Below are 16546 nucleotides of genomic sequence, written 5' to 3'. Positions count from 1 at the left end.
AAAGTAGTCCCTATTTGGCATTTGGAGGCCACAGTGTTTGAATGGGAAACACATTTGGTTTCCTTATTTATAGCACATAGTCCAAATCATGTTTTCTGTAGGGTTTCATCAACTTCGTGTACTAAAACATTATGCTCTTTTCGTATGGATTTATGTTAAATGCGCAGATTGCCAGCGGTTGATTTCAATGCAACAGCGCCCTCTCTGGTTGCAATACCGCTCCAACCCTATAGACGGCGACGTTGAGTTGTATGTCTTATGTTAGCATGAACGAGGAACAATACGTGATAGTATATGGATAGTGCATATCAATTGTTGTTTGTGCTCATTCTTTAACATTGTGACTTTTTTAGCATCGCAGTGAACAACACTGAAGTGATTTCTTTGTTTGTCTTATGTTGCATAAGTAGTATTGAATGTCAGACGCGCTTCTCAGCTGGATATTTAAACAAATCAGAAAAAATACAGCATGACTTGCATGTGTTTGTATTAACTTTTGCATAATGACAGCGATGGACAATCCTTGTAATATTGCGGCAGACCAGGAAAAACACATTGTGAAAGAGGTAAACACCGTAAATTGTAATTTTGTCTGAATATTTAACAAAGATTGATCTCGGTTTTTCTTACCGAAGTTTTTTGTACATAGGCTCCTCCAACTGTGTATTACATTCCAAACTTCATAACGGAGGCTGAGGAGGAGTGTTTGCTGAAGCAGGCAAGTTAGGACGTGGCATCATAACATGCGTATCTGTTGTAACACACAGGATTTATTTTACATATCTGTATATCTTTTAAAAGGTACACTCATCTCCTAAACCCAAATGGACGCAGTTATCAGGGCGGAGGCTACAGAACTGGGGTTTGTTACAAACTTTACTTTACAAATCAATGCACAGCTCTAATTTAAAGTCCCAGTGAAATAAAAAATGACAGTTCTTATTTTTTCATGAAACCGTTTATAGTAAATAGCATATAAATGTGTAATTTTCTTTTTAAAATTAATGTACCCTCAAAATCTTAAGTTAAAATCGGAAAATGCACTTCTGCCCTGAAATTACTATCCATCTGAAATAACCATCCCATCTGAAAAGACCTAAATAGATTCAATGCACAGAGTGCTGTCTACGTATATTTCTGGTTAAATCTCAGGGGGCGGAAAAACTTCCGGGTGGTCACCCATAGCAAATGTGCTTTACCAGCATTCGTTTTTGGGGGGATTAATGTGTACCATTGATTAGTGAAATACGTCGTATTGTAAAAATACTATATACTAAATATGTAACATGTGCTATAATAGAAAACTTTAGTTTAGTCATGACCTGCAGGACTGTTTAAATACATAAAAGGTGGTTCCTTCAGGCATGGCTGTGTCCCGTTTTAAAAGGCTTCACTGCGATTTAATCATATTCTGAGCATGGATTTACTTTATTGCAGGTTCGGATTTAAACATTAACTAGTACTACAGTTTGTTTTCATAATTTTAAGAGTGCAGATGTGATTGAGCCACAGCACTTTATCTACTGAAGATCAATTGGTCTATTGATGAAATCGCTATATATACTCAATATATACTTAGACATTTCTGTACTTTACATATGTGTTTCTCTACGTAATATGCATTATATGTGCTCGTGCAGTTATCCATATATTTGTTCTTAGTGTGTACTTTTTTGTGTGTAGCGAAAACTTTGTTTTATGCAGCTGTGACATGACAATAAAGATATTCTATTATCAAAATGTGATCCATTCATGTATGCGTGTATATAATAACTGATACAGAGAAACTGTCAAATGCAAATACAAAAACTACTAAATATTTCAAGCAAATGCTTTTGATTTAAATAAGGTGTATATTGGTAATATAAATATTTTAATATTTAAAATTATTAAAATTAATGGTTGATATGAAATTCTCACAATACACAGGACTCACTACTACTTCAAAAGATGTCCCTGTTCTTCTCATGTTATCCCTATTGATCATTTCTCATATCTCTTGTGGTTAACAGTATGACTTTGTGTGTGATCCTTGGAAAACTACACAAAATTTTTACAATAAATTGAAGCCTAAGGTCACAGCTATCCTCTGACTTCATCATAATTCTAAAACATGTCGTCCATTATAGCCTAGTATTAATGATTTAAAAATCACACTCGTAACATAACAATGGGAGGCAAGTGAGAACGTTAAACATTTATTAAAAACATATTTAAGTTACTGTCATCAACTTAAGGTGAATTATGTTAATAAAAAAAACTATTCAGTAACAATATTTATACATTTTAAATGCCAAGTGATGTCTGTTTCTTTGCCGCAATTAGGCCCGATTTGGGCCTAGAAAAATGTGCGTTATTGTTATGTGTTATTTCTCCAGAAAGAAACTTCAGAAATATTTCTTTATAAATTATTGTAACTTGATCTTTGATTAGCAACACATCATCTCACTTCTACAAGCGCTCAGTGGACATTGCTAAGCTGGATGTGTTAATATTGTCCTCCTTTCAGGTGGATTGCCGCATCCAAAAGGAATGCTTGCTGAGAAACTCCCTGATTGGCTGCTGAAGTACACTGAGAAAATATCTCTGCTTGGAGCATTTGCAGGAAAAACAGCAAATCATGTTCTTGTAAATGAATACAAGCCTGGGGAGGGAATCATGGTAAGATTTTGGACAATTCTTGTTAAATTAAGTTATTGTATGACTTACCTTACTTAAGTTATTGTTACCCCCCACCTTTTGACATTTAATATTCTTTCTGTCTCTAAGGCGCATGAAGATGGACCACTGTATCACCCCACAGTGACCACTATTACTCTGGGCTCTCATACACTTCTGGATTTCTACAGGCCTGTTTGTCAGAATCTGGTACCAACATAAAAACTAATCCCGTTGTTGATTCACAAAGGCCGTATTTACACCTGCCATTATGATCGGTTTCAGATCATCCGGTCACAAGCTGTATGACTTTCCATTTTCCACAGAAGAACAAAAAAGAGAAACATATCTTAAATCAAAGTGTCCAAGGGTCTGTTTGACAAGTACAAATGCATCAATGTCTTTCTCTCCCTCTCCTTCCAGACCGAAATTCCTCAAACAGAAGAGAGCCGTTACATGTTGTCACTGCTGGTACAGCGACAAAGTCTACTGATTCTTCAGGATGACATGTATAAATGCTACCTACATGGTATCAAAGGAGTTAATGAGGATGTTTTGTCAGAACATGTTGTAAATCTCTCTTCAGCAGGGGCTCAGGTGGGAGACACACTGCCCCGGAGCACGAGAGTCTCACTTACCATCCGTCATGTTCCCAAAGTCATTCGAGCCAATCTGTTACTTGGAAGGAAGTGACACACACTTCAGGACTTGACTGAACTTTTACACCTTTCGAACCCCCCTAAGTAAAGTGTTTAAATGCAGCACACAAATGTGTCAACAATATGCTGTAAGGCAAAGCAGTATCAGCCATAAGGATATCTTACAACATTCATTACTGGGTAGCATTTGTGCTTATTGTTTGGCATTGTAATAATACTAATGTACCTTGGAGAAGTTTCACAATTTGCTATAAAATACATGACTCTGTACATGCCATGACATATAGATGGTATTAGCGTTTAAAATGTCTTTCTTATAATTGGTGAGAAAGCTGAGAAACATCTGACTAAAAAACTTTTCTCTTCAGAATGCTACCTGAACTAAAATGTCTCAAGATGTGTCTTATCTTAAACAAACAAGATCTTAAGAAAACAAGCAAACGACTGCTTGTGCAACTAAGTAAATATATTGTGCATGTATGTTTGACTTGTGTTTTTGACACAACCAATATCAAGTCACGTTTTGTATATTGCTTTTTATAATACATATGGTTTCAAATCAGCTCGTATAATTGTTTCACTGTCTGCAGGCTCTAGTAAAACAACTTAAAAGGAGAAATGCTTTAACGTTTTTAGGCTCAGACATGCAAACTAGTCGGCCATGTGCCGTCTCCTAAAATTCCTGGAAATATGGTTGGGTGTTTCTCTACTACGTTTGCGCAACGCAAATTGTGAATGTTTGTTTGCCTAAATATTTCATTACGCCGATTGCGTAACTTTCGTTAGGAATATCTCGTAGCTTGTCAATTGCGCACTGTACTGCCGTGTGTAGAAACATTAGCTCCAGCTCTCGACCGGTGAGTTACATTTTTCTAAATGAGTTGCATGAGTTTAAACCTATGTTTAACGTTACATGTACAATAGCAAAAACGGAGTTCTTTAAATGAATGTTACGCGCTTTTTTTTAATCGGGTTTATGTAGAGTCAAGTCGGGTTGCTTAGCGTGTTAGCATGTTTTTCCGCAGCCATTTGCCGTAGCATCTAAAATATGTGAGTTTTATTTATTTATGCAAAAATAACACAGTTCGTCGACAAGCGTTTCTTAAAGAAAGTTACAAGGGAGGCTCTATGCTAAATAGAGTTTTTCATTGATTATCAATATATTGTCATTGCTTCGCGTTTAAAACGCGTTTTCCCCCAGAAGTGTTTACCAACTAACTGTAAACTCCCAATATGTGACAAACACTTTTACTAAAGAGCACACGAGGCAAGTTTATACATCGATTATTTGGACCATTGAATTGGTTTTATCAATGTGGGTTGGGGACATAGTTGCAGTGGGTGTGTCAGCATTCTGTCAACACAGATTATGATGGGCATTCACAAACCACTTTATGCTAATATTTAACTTTACCTGTTATGTTACCTTTATAAACATTCACAGTGTTTGCAGAAGATACAAAACAAACACTTTTATTTTTTAAGCAACGTTACCATTAAGTACTTATCTATTAAGCGTTAATTATGGTTCTTTTTATGAGTTATTAAAAATTTTACAATTTGCTTTTTATTATTTATTGTGTCTGGCCAAGTGTGCCTAGGTTTTATTCTTGTAAATTCCGATATTTTGTAACAGATTACAGACGTTTCTTTTATTCTTTCTTCCTCTTAGACTGAGTATACCAACTGTGCCATAAAATGAATCTAGCCAAAAAACTCATTGGAGGCATCATTGATGTGGTCAGGTGAGAGAATGTTTCATAGACCTGCTCTCTTTCATCTGTAGGTACAATAGTCATCCTGTAGGGTGCTCACTATCTCAGTGTTGAAGACTAATGTGGTGGTGTTTCATTTGTGTATTCATTATATAGAAATATTGACCCGGAAGGAGATTTTTATAGCAGTGAGTTCTGAATCTGACGGAGGCTGGAATAAATTGAAAGCATAATTAAGTCTTCTTGTTTTCACAGCAACATCGACCCTGCTCAGTTTGTGCCATCAGAACCTGTAAGTAACAGGAACTATCATTACAATGTCATACGCAGGTTTTTTTGATGCACTGTTTCAGGATCCTGTAGTGTTGTTCTGCCAATATATTTGCTTTGCATATACTCCATCAAGATTTCACTATATATTCATTACTATATATTGAATATACATTGTACAATGTAATACAATATAGCGTTTAGGAATTATTGATTAAAACTGTTTTTTACAAAAACTAAGACATGCTTAACCTTTTACGTTGTATATATTGTATAAGACATTATGAATTTACAACAAACAATAGTATATTTAAAAAGTTGCCTAGATTAATGAATGCTGTACAAACTTGTTCATGGTTTAATCATTCGCTGTTAAGCTTTATTGTATAGGATTGACCGTTGGGTTTTTAAATATTTGGACAAATAAGGTGCTAATATTATGTACATCTCTCCCCAGCCCCCACCACGCCGACCGCTGGCTTATGCTGAAGCCAATGATTCTGCGGAAGAGAAACAGTTCCGCAAAGTATTCCAGCAGCTGGCTGGCGATGTTAGTCTTATACAAACAGATGTTCATAAATAAGCACATATAATAAAGATAAATAAAATAATGAATGCAAATAACATTTCTGTTGGTTTCAGGACATGGAAGTAAGTCCCAATGAACTGATGAATATCCTCAACAGAATCATCAGCAAACGTGAGTGCTGTGTCTATGTGTGTTACGTGATAAGTGCAGTGTTTGTTTCATGATGCTCATTGTCTCTGTTTTGTATGTTCATGCAGATGGCAATCTGAAAACGGATGGCTTTAGCATTGAGTCGTGCAGAAGTATGGTGGCTGTCATGGATGTATCCTGCTTGTTTTAATTTATCTGAACACTTACACTACATTACACACATTTTAACAAATACAGCAATAAACAGGGCAAAATATGCTTATCTTTTAGAAGAGACACCTGCTTATTGGATTTTAAAGTCTGTTACATAAACTGAGTTTCACTCTCATTGGTAGCGGAAAGCATTTTCAAATTATCCAAAATATTTCACTTTTAATATCCGTTACAGATGTGTGAAAATCTGCTGATCTCTACAGGCACAAATTCATAGTCCCAATACATGTGTCCCAAAAAAGTGGCCATTCTTTCTGTCATTGTTTTGATTGTTAGAGAGCTTTGAGACTGGATGTTTGACCTTGACACCACGTTGCAGAGTGATAGCACAGGTAAACTGGGCTTCCATGAGTTTAAATACCTCTGGAACAACATCAAGAAATGGCAAGTGAGTAAGATATTAAAATACTTTTTCACCTACAGCTGAAGGATTTATCTTTGTGTGGTTTTAAAACTAGGCTGCGTTAATGAGGTTATCTGAATCTCAAAATTAGATTCTGACTTATTATTATGAATTAATCAGTAATCCAATTTTTTATTACCAAAACTAAATTAAACCTCTAAATTGTTGAATATAAAGCAAACATTGACATTAGTGGTTAATAAATACCGCTCTTTAACTGTGCGACTCATTTAAAATAATCTACTGTCTGTTTTACAGGAAGTGTATAAGAATTATGACAGGGATGGTTCAGGGACTATTGGGGCAGATGAGCTTCCAGGTGCCTTCAAAGCTGCAGGTGAGAACTCATGTCATATGAAATGATGAATTCACTTTATTGTACTGTAGGTCTCCATGACATTGTTTTAGGCCATTATTATTCTGATCATCCCCATATAAAAGGGTTCGGTTGATTAATCACCATTAACCTATACATAAGGGGCCCCAAGTCAGTATTTAAGATGTCTTTTTACAGCCTAAAATTATTAATGGTCTTTTGGCAGCGTTAAGCTTAGAGCGTGCTTTTTCTTCCTGCTGCTATTTTATATGCACAAGCAAACATTCTAGATTGCAGAACTGTACCCTGCATGGCAGACTGTGAATTTGTACAGACACACTATGCTTTCTTTGTGATACCCCATCTGACCTCCAGAGGACAGAGCATACATAGATGTGCACAGGTCTGTATGGTTAAAAATATAAGGCTGGATGTGGACATTCTTTTCTGAAATTTAACTACAAATGGAAAACCAAAGCTTTGGTTCTTTACTTGTTTTGGGTCTGTATATAGTATGTCTAACATATAAGACCTTGTGTCCCTGATGGCCATATATTATAAATATAAATTAGGGAGATTACTTTTTCTCATTTACGTAATCTTTTTTTATATTGCTAATTCTCCTACAGGTTTCCCTCTGAATGACCAGCTCTTTCAGATGCTTATTCGCAGATACAGCGATGAGAATGGAAACATGGACTTTGACAATTACATTGGTTGTCTTGTGAGACTTGATGCCATGTGCCGTAAGTCCATTCTAGAAGATTTTGTATCATGATAAAGAAAAACTAAAACAGTTGAGGATTCTTTATAAAGCTCTGAGAGGAGAAATATTCATTCAACCTTTATTTTTGGTCGTATAATGTGTTTATCGGATAGGCACACTGCAGAGAGAAGATAAAGACCCCATGAAATCAAAATCTAAGTGTTATGGTTATTAACTGTCAGCTTTAATAAGTGTTCTTAGAACTGACTAAGTTACATGTACACATTTAAAAGGGTAACTCTGCCGAAAAAGGACAACTCTGCCATGAATTTAAGAGTAAAGTGACATTAAAATACATGTTCTGAGTTTGTCATACAACACTGAGGAAAAAAAACATCCAAGTCAATAAAATGCGTTATCAAAATCTTGGAAAAATAGGCAGGACTCTCTGCTCTCAAACGCAAGGGGCATGACGGCTGTCACCACTGAAACCTGAAACTGAAACTCGTGGGAATGCGGCCGTTGTCATGACACTGTTTCTCAACTGTCAAATACCACTAGGGGCAGGCCATGCATGTTCGGACGCCCCTGTCTTTATCGAGTAACTGTTTTAGGCCTTCCCAGAAAGTCCTGAACACAGAATTGTTGAAAAACCTGTTAAACGGTTTAACAGTCTTTGTAACGTGTTTCAGCAATATATTTCTAACTTTTATGATGCGTTTAGAAAAAAAAAGTATCTGATGGTGACTAAGGTCATGTTGGGCAAAACTACGGTGTCCCACTAGTGCACAGCAAAACAAAATTAAAAAGCAAATATAGGTTCACAACACAATGGAATAAAGCGACAACACAACGGAATAAAGCCACAACACAACGGAATAAAGCCACAACACAAATGAATCGAGTCACAACACAACGGAATAAAGCCACAACACAACGTAATGAAGCCACAAGACAACGGAATAAAGCCACAACACAAATTAATTGAGTCACAACACAACGGAAATGCTCCCGACCACTAGTGGGCCCCATAGTTCTTATAATTGTTCTATATTTTTAGGGGCACATTCGGTACTTCCAAAGGTTAAATAATGTATACAATTATAAATAAATGTGGACACAACCATTTATTAAAATATACATGCATTTCAGGCAGGTTAGGAACCTTGAAAGACGGTCTAGAGACAACAAATTTTCACTATGAGAGACAGCAGCAGCGCAGCAACTCCACAGCTGCCAAGACATTAGAATGTCATGACTAGCCAATAAAAATCAAGCATTCAAAGCGCTGTGTAACAAGTATCAAATTTGTTCATATGAGATTGTTCCTCAAGGGGTCGGGAGAATTTCAGTTGTGCTGTGACTCGATTCCGTTGTTTTGTGGCTTTATTCCGTTGTGTTGTGGCTTCATTCCGTTGTGTTGTGGCTTTATTCCGTTGTGTTGTGGCTTTATTCCGTTTTGTTGTGGCTTTATTCCTTTGTGTTGTGGATTGATTGCGTTTTGTTGTGGATTGATTGCGTTGTGTTGTGAACTTATATTTGCTTTTTAAATTTCGTTTTGCTGTGCACCAGTGGGCCACCGTACAAAACAGATAAAAATCACAAAAGTACAATGTACAAATTGGATTTAATTGACACGAATTGTGTAAATTTGGCATCCATGCATTTAACGTAATTTGCCCTTGTCTGAAAAACTACTTGTAATTCTGGCAGTATAAAACTGTTAGAGTGATAGTTCACCCAAAAAGGACATTTCTGTCATCATTTGGTGAGGCATTTCAAACCTGTATAACTTTCTTCTGCACAACACAAAATACATAGCACATTGAATACATTGTGACAGATAAACATATCACTTAGCATTGACTTTTAGTTGTGAGTAGTCATGTTAATGTATTTGTCCAAGTGACAATTGTATAACAAGCTTTACAGCTACATTTTAAAATATTCATTCACGTCATCTGTATCCTTCCCAGGTGCCTTCAAGACTCTTGACAAGGACAACGATGGCACAATCAAGGTCAACATTAAAGAGGTAAGGAAATTATAAATTATGTTAGGATTACTCAAAACAAACCAATGTTTACTTAGAAATTGTATGTCTATATGTTTCTTTTTTTACAGGCTATCAACGTTGTATACATTAACAAAAGTAAATGTTTCTTTTTCACAGTGGCTACAGCTGACCATGTACTCCTGAGCAGTGTGAAGGCCTGGAGTGCTGTCGAAGACTCATCCCAGTGCTCTTCTGCTGTTAATTCATACATTCATAACTTCTTATCTTGTTTCACATTATAGGCCTGTTTCTAAGGAAAGACTGGCATGAATTTGGTCTTCCACTGGGATTATGGAGTTAAATCACTTAAATTTTCACATTTTTTTTACTTTTATTAAGACTGTGCGGAAGAAAACTAACCAAAGAAAATAAATTATGAATATGTGACTCAAAATATACTAGAAAATAAGTTACTGTTATAAGTCAAAAATATGCAGAACTGTGTTATGTGCGCGCAAACCATGCTTCTCAGTTGGTGCCATATCTGCATGAAGCAAATGGGGGATGTAAGATATGCTAAATCATTGCCATGAAAACCAAACTCGGTAAGAAAACCTGCTGTCAAATAACAATTTATATTGAAATAAAATAATTATATGAGAAAGTGAAAACTTGTTTAGTTTATTGATTTATTTGCTTTTACATCTGTTTTTATTAAAATAATAATCTTTGCGTTTGTTTCTCCAAATATATTGTATATGTGGACTAGCTGCAGTTCGTGTGATTATAGCCCAGAAACTTGTCTTAACGTTTAATTAAACGTGTGTGAGCTGAACACTACAGCGATCACTTGCGCCACAGTTAAAGGAGTGGTCAGATGTGGTAACTGCACTCAAACATGTACGCCACCGTGAGAGAACAGTCGACCCAGTGCGCCTGCGCAGCGCTGCTCTCTACGAAGTTTCGGGATATCTAGGTTCAACGCAAAATACTTATTACATTTGGACCGCATTAAGGTATTTATGGCATGCATTTGGCATCATAAAGTACTTTTACTCGCTTATAACGTTTCAGGGCTTTGAGTTCGGATAAAAACGACCAAAAAGTGACTGTGATGACATATATAGCTAACTTAGCTAGCTGAACTAGCTAGACAGCGAAAATGTAGCTGCTAGGAAAACGAGGGTGCAATGTCCGAACGCGTCAAATTCTTTGCATCGTAATGAGAAATCTGTGTATGTTCTCTTACCGGGAAAAAGGCGTGATTTTACGTTTGCTCGTCAAACATTTGTGCGCTATTTTGGTGGGATTGTGTCCGGTTTGATTACAAGATAGCGACGAAGAACCAAACAAAGAGGAAAACTGAACGTAATAGTTGTGAATTTACAGTAAGAGCATGTGCACACAGAAGCTCTTGAGTGTAGCCAACAGGAGAAGAATGAATGTGCGAGCCGCCAACAAGTTAAGATCAAGTGAATTGTTAATCTGATTGATCTAAACAAATATTCATTTAATAATCAACATCTCGCCAAAAGATGAAATTCTTATAATTTATTTGTTTCAACACAGTAAGTTAGCTCGTAGGCTACTTCCTGCACACAGCCACACACCAAACAAGAGAGACTATGTGGTTTTATTTACAGCAGGATCATAAATTAACTTTTCCTATAGGGGCACTGTTTGCACCTGGAATTGAATTCCAGCGGCATTTTCACCTTTTCATTTTTAAACCGCTTACCTTATTATTATACAGCCTGGAAAAAATAAGAAACCATTCCATATGGTAATTTAATCAGCATTTCTAGATGTATTGTGGCCATTCGAGTCCAGTGTCTGTTGATTTTTCTGAAATAAATCCAACCTCAGGACTGACATAATAAAGTCATCCAACAGCAACGTGGAATACTGACAGCATGACAACTGCAATACAAATGTAACGTTTCCTAATTGTAAAAATAATACTGTTGTATTGGTTAAAAGTGAATGTGAACTTTTTCTATTTGCAGTATTTGTGGTCTGAAGAATACAAAGCATCTTTTCTGTTGTTTTGACCTGTTTTCTGCAAATAAAGTCAAATAGAAACAATGCTTACATTAGACATTTGGGAGAAATATTGTTAGTAGTTCACAGAACTAGGACAGGAGTTGTCCTTTTATGTCAAATTAATTTAAAGCAGAATAATGACATACTGTGGGCTGCTATAAATAGAATGTTATCAACAACAACAAAAGCCACAATATGACATAATTTTGTTATGAAATATGCAAAAATCAGTTGTACAGTGTGATATATTTCATGCAGTTGTGTAATTACATTATCCAAAATGTTCCCAAGAATGTGCAAATCTGAGAAATTCCTATTTAAAGTAATGGCCTCTCCCTTGTATTTGCGCATATCAGTGACTTTGAGATCCGCTGCTCAGCACTACCCTCAGTGTTTCCGATTGTAGAAACTCTGGCAACACGCAAATGTGGTAGTGGTTATACAGCATCTGGGATGCAGCATCTGATCTTCTGTTATTATGGATGACGATTACTGTTTGGCGAGTAAAGGAAACCCCAAAAAGTGTAAACGTAGTTTATTTAAAAAAAAACATGAAAAACTTTGTAGCATTACGCTACCCAACCAACTGACAAGTCAAATATTATTTGCGTGCTAACGTAGCATTAAGTTCCACTTGTCTTTCAAGCTAATTCATTACGATGGCATAAAATTCATTCATTACCTCGTCCATGAAAATGAAAACGAAATGTCCCACATAAATTTCATTCATTACCTTGTCCGTGAACATGAAAACCACATATCCCATAAGTCCACTCCCTTACATAAATGTCATTTAGCTTCGCCTTTCGTTGTTGTTTCGAAAGTGCACCATCTAATGGTTCTAATGTACATATTGTGGCTTTAAAACTGCAGAAGCTGCATCTGACATGGCTTTTTTGCCTTTAAACCTGTTGGCCATTTTTTACACAAGCCCCTGTTGATTTCCAACCCTGATGCTGAGTCTTGTGTGCTATCTGAAAACTGACAGACCAGATTGAAATACACACAATAGAAGTATTTTCATATAGAGTGGCATAACTTTACACTTGATCCAAATCAACCGTCTTACAAGCACTGTTTATGAAATCATCACTTCTTCACTGTTCACAGACCACCCACCCCATAGCTGGAGAGAGTGGAATTTGTAATAAAAATGTCACTTTCTTCGCCCTACCTCAACCAAGACAGCACAGTGCGCTTCAGAAAGAGGAAAGCACGCTTTTCTTTCAGTGAAGTGCACATACTTTTGGATGAAGTGCGGAAGAATCGCCACATTGTTGTGGGTGAGTTTTCCATGCAATTGACAAGCAAACATCATCAAACTTGTCAAATTGTGTTATTTTACTTTATACCACAATTGGAGAAAATTACAGTTAAATTAATAACCTTGCATTAACACTGAATCTTGTTCTGCATAGGTAAGTTTAACGCAGGCGTCCCATCTGATGTCAAGAGGAGGAAGTGGGCAGAGATCACAGCACGTGTCAATGAGATCGGAGAGTGCGAAAGAGAGATCATGGAGGTTGTAAAGAAATGGTCAGACCTTAAATGTGACACAAAGCGTAAAGTGGCTGCCCTGCAGACTGGTGGTGTGTTGTCTCAACGGTTGGCACGGACCAATATGGAGTTCTCTCCAATAGAACTCATAGTGGAATCGATCCTCGAATTGGACAAGAAACCATGGGAAGCTACTCAGAGATCCAGATCTCGGGTGTACAGTGATGAGCACGAGGGTGGGGGTGGGGGTGAGGATGAGGAGGAGGAAGATGGGGCGTTTATGGGGATGGGCTCAGTTCACAGTTCACCGGGCAGAGGAATGGATGTGGGAGGAATGCCTCCTTCAACAAGTGGAGCTGGGATTCCAGAGATTCTCAATGATGGCTCCAAATCTGGAGGTAAACACATTGAATGTGCTCAAATCAGACCATATCCATATATTTTATTAACGTTAAATAACAATGTTCATGTTTAAACTTACCTATTGTTTTTATTAACATTTTGTTGAATTGCAGATCCCGAATCCCAGTTGGTAGATTCAGACGAAGATAACCGGGACCACCTCCCATCATCCTCCATGGCATCTGTTACCAACTCTTACTCTGAGGAGGATGGAATTGCAACTAGATGCAACACTGGACACGTCTCCTCCACAGCCACTGCCTCAACTAAAACAGCTTTTTTCTCAGGGGTGGAGACGGACAGTTCACGTGAGCGGTTAGTGCAGAGCGCAAGCCTTAGTGTGAATGAGCAGCATGCCACCAATGCACTTCTGGGCACAGTATCTCGTTCACTAGAGATTCTTGCAGAGTCAATACAACAGCTAGCAGAAACACAGCAGGAGTTTGCACACGAGTCGCTGCAACTGCAGAGGGAAACTGTGCAGGTGTTACGAGACTTCGCCTCTGGCGCTCTAACGCTACTGCAAGAAAAGGTCAACGGAAAACCGGCATTATAAAAAAGTCCCATTTAGGGACACAACGGTGTCATTTTAAACCCCTAAACCTAATGATGAGCAACACATTGTTCATTGGTAATGTGTGCTGTTGCATACAGATTTCTTGCTGGAATGCTTGTGACCATTAGAGCGTGCAATGTCATCATTGTAAATTCGACAAATTGCATTATAACTGGTTTTCTTAACCTTTTTTATCTCAAGCCCCCAATCCCACACCTACCCTGTTGTCCAATAATATAAACAAAATCCACCCCTACATGCATTCATCATTAAATTCCTTTTAATTGTTTTAGCTTGTTTTTGTTTGGACTTATTTTCATTAATTTTACAAGATATTGACTGGTCCTATTGTGGGCCCAAACACTGCTTCTTAAGAATTATAACTAAGTTCACTTAATTGTGATTTTGAGAAAATGTTGTTGTGTTTAAAAATACAAAAACATTTTAACGGTGTCTATCTTTGAAGTGCAAGTTTTTATGCGAGAAAACATTGCACAACATGATGTTTTTAGAGTTATTCAAAACAGTTATGAATGTTTAAAGGGACAGTTCACCCAAAACTGAAAATACCTACAGCAATATTTTCTTCCACGAAAATATAATATCTTCATGTTTTTAAAACTAATGTGTAAATTGACATTGTAAGAACTTTTTTTGAAAGTGTGTGAACAACACACTCCACTTCAGATTACTTTACAGCTTTAATGAAGTCTTAGGATGTTAAACTAAAAACTGCTTGCGATGCGTCATGAGGACGATCTCAACGTTCTCAAAATTAAAAAAATGTGAAATTTGGTTATTTATGCCATATTCTGTTAAAATGAAACACTACATATTTCAGTCACATTTATGGCATTTAAGGCCAATTGAAATATTTTAATAAGTAAAATTCAGTACAGAATTTAAAGGTAGAATTTTGTCAGAATGATTGTATGTTAGGAGTTCGAATTAACATCAATGAAACTAAATAATTTTAATAATGAATTTTCTTTTGGTACTCCATATACATTGTTGTTAATAAAGTGTTGCAAATTGACATCTTCATATTTTAAGCTGTAATGTGGTAAATTTGTCGCTAGATGGCAGCAAGCCTATTTATTGACAACTGGTGCATTTATAATGATGATAAATAATCACTTACTGTATATGTTCAATGTCACTCCCTTTTCTATCTGTGGAAGTTTTCATGTCTGACTGTAAATAAAAACAAAGCTCAACAGGTGACACAAAGATTTAATTTGAACAATGTTTTTCTGTAATAGTTTTAACATCTGCTGATGTCATGTATGAGTGGATGTCATTTCAAGTGAATATTGTGTATTGTGTATAAACACGAGAATGCAAGAACGCATGGCTTTTTCCTGCCCAGGATTGGAGGTGAAGTGATTGGGCCTCAACCTTTGTTCTGCTCAGAGCTCTGCTTAAACAGCTGCCGCTGTGAGTGTGTTGAGCGGTATCTTGGGTGTGTGTGTCTATGCTGATGTAGAGCTGTGGTTGGAGGATGCTTTGTATAGACGGCAGCTGGTAGCTGTATTGTGTGGTTAGAGACCTCTGTTGAAAAGAAATGTACTTTAATGTGCTTGTGTGGAAAGCGATTGTGAATGTCTGTATAGTGTATCAGTCATTTATCATACAGGACTTGTAGACTGGACAGCACACCAGGCACACAGATATCACTCTCAGACGTTTTTTTAGGTGTATTTTAAGTGCACTGATTGGATCATGTTCTAACAAATTGTCATTGTGTTCAAATATGATGAACACAAAATAATCAAATAGACAATAAAAAAAACATTTGTTTACCTATCCCTCTTATTCTCTTATTTTAATATGGGCTGATCAAACTTTGAGGTACATTTTCATGCCGTCCTTCTTTTGTTCAAGAAAAGCACAAAGATCAATTCTGCCTGACAAACTTGGTGTTAGTGTGTTTTGACATGATAGCTTCATGGAACCGGCAACACATCAGCTGCCATCTGGTACAAAAGCGATGGTATTGCAAAGCAACAGCGGATAATTTATCGATCCTAGTTTTTCCAAGTACGACTCTGTCTTTCCTCCCCTTCTTCTGTTGGTCGGCTGACCTCTTCACCTTCTCTTCTTTCTCTTTCACCCCTGCTGATTCTCCTGCCCTCTCTTTTATCCTGCATCTGTCATTCTGGGCTCTTTAATAGCCCAACGCTACCTCTGCTGTGAGGCCCTGTTTTCCTACTCCGAGGGTTTGAGATGCACAGCAGGGCCCCGCAACTGTTTTTGCTGCTTGTGGGCCAATGCAGTTGTGTTCAGTGCACCTGTTCTGACATCTGAAATAATTTAAACATTTTAATTTTCATCTATTTTGTTAGTTTTTTGTTTATTCTTCTGTTAAACCCAAAAATGAAACTGTCAGTAGATTATCCTGTAATTGAGCTCGTCATTTTAGTTTGTGGAACG

At 37.0% G+C, this 16546-nt stretch overlaps 3 protein-coding genes across 5 annotated transcripts; all 3 read left to right on the top strand.

Annotated features, from left to right (window-relative positions):
* The first annotated feature begins 251 nt into the window (after positions 1–251).
* Positions 252–4174, top strand: alkbh6 (alkB homolog 6). Of its 3 annotated transcripts, none has more exons than XM_079476844.1 (7): positions 252–566; positions 650–718; positions 802–862; positions 2510–2661; positions 2770–2868; positions 3082–3167; positions 3245–4137. In XM_079476844.1, the coding sequence occupies exons 1-7, from the start codon at positions 504–506 to the stop codon at positions 3372–3374; spliced, it is 660 nt and encodes a 219-aa protein (XP_079332970.1). In that variant the 5' UTR covers positions 252–503; the 3' UTR covers positions 3375–4137. The 3 variants fall into 3 exon arrangements, with proteins under 3 accessions (XP_079332970.1, XP_079332971.1, XP_079332969.1); XM_079476845.1 differs by having other exon boundaries at positions 3082–3129; positions 3245–3880; XM_079476843.1 differs by having other exon boundaries at positions 3082–4174.
* capns1a (calpain, small subunit 1 a) lies at positions 3857–10347 on the top strand. The gene is made up of 11 exons (XM_079476876.1): positions 3857–4174; positions 4990–5062; positions 5288–5324; positions 5760–5852; positions 5945–6002; positions 6089–6153; positions 6514–6582; positions 6856–6934; positions 7543–7659; positions 9596–9654; positions 9793–10347. Exons 2-11 carry the CDS (start codon positions 5016–5018, stop codon positions 9817–9819), a joined length of 651 nt encoding a protein of 216 aa, XP_079333002.1. The 5' UTR covers positions 3857–4174; positions 4990–5015; the 3' UTR covers positions 9820–10347.
* Positions 10348–10503: 156 nt separating this feature from the next.
* On the top strand, positions 10504–15918 carry LOC306907802 (uncharacterized protein). The gene is made up of 4 exons (XM_079480188.1): positions 10504–10631; positions 12769–12941; positions 13077–13553; positions 13671–15918. Exons 2-4 carry the CDS (start codon positions 12812–12814, stop codon positions 14111–14113), a joined length of 1050 nt encoding a protein of 349 aa, XP_079336314.1. The 5' UTR covers positions 10504–10631; positions 12769–12811; the 3' UTR covers positions 14114–15918.
* Positions 15919–16546: the final 628 nt, after the last annotated feature.

Source organism: Barbatula barbatula, assembly GCF_947034865.1.
Source record: "Barbatula barbatula genome assembly, chromosome: 2".
Lineage (NCBI taxonomy): Eukaryota > Metazoa > Chordata > Actinopteri > Cypriniformes > Nemacheilidae > Barbatula > Barbatula barbatula.
Note: the sequence above shows the minus strand (reverse complement) of the source record. Positions and strands in the feature narration are given on the sequence as shown.

Excerpts from the sequence above, each read along its gene's own strand:
- alkbh6 (XM_079476843.1), top strand. The coding sequence starts at position 504 with ATGACAGCGATGGACAATCCTTGTAATATTGCGGCAGACCAGGAAAAA. Across the intron at positions 719-801 it reads AGGAGTGTTTGCTGAAGCAG|GTACACTCATCTCCTAAACC; the intron begins GCAAGTTAGGAC and ends ATCTTTTAAAAG. Across the intron at positions 863-2,509 it reads GCGGAGGCTACAGAACTGGG|GTGGATTGCCGCATCCAAAA; the intron begins GTTTGTTACAAA and ends TCCTCCTTTCAG.
- capns1a (XM_079476876.1), top strand. The coding sequence starts at position 5,016 with ATGAATCTAGCCAAAAAACTCATTGGAGGCATCATTGATGTGGTCAG. Across the intron at positions 6,935-7,542 it reads AGGTGCCTTCAAAGCTGCAG|GTTTCCCTCTGAATGACCAG; the intron begins GTGAGAACTCAT and ends ATTCTCCTACAG. Across the intron at positions 7,660-9,595 it reads GAGACTTGATGCCATGTGCC|GTGCCTTCAAGACTCTTGAC; the intron begins GTAAGTCCATTC and ends TATCCTTCCCAG.
- LOC306907802 (XM_079480188.1), top strand. The coding sequence starts at position 12,812 with ATGTCACTTTCTTCGCCCTACCTCAACCAAGACAGCACAGTGCGCTTC. Across the intron at positions 12,942-13,076 it reads GAATCGCCACATTGTTGTGG|GTAAGTTTAACGCAGGCGTC; the intron begins GTGAGTTTTCCA and ends TGTTCTGCATAG. Across the intron at positions 13,554-13,670 it reads TGATGGCTCCAAATCTGGAG|ATCCCGAATCCCAGTTGGTA; the intron begins GTAAACACATTG and ends GTTGAATTGCAG.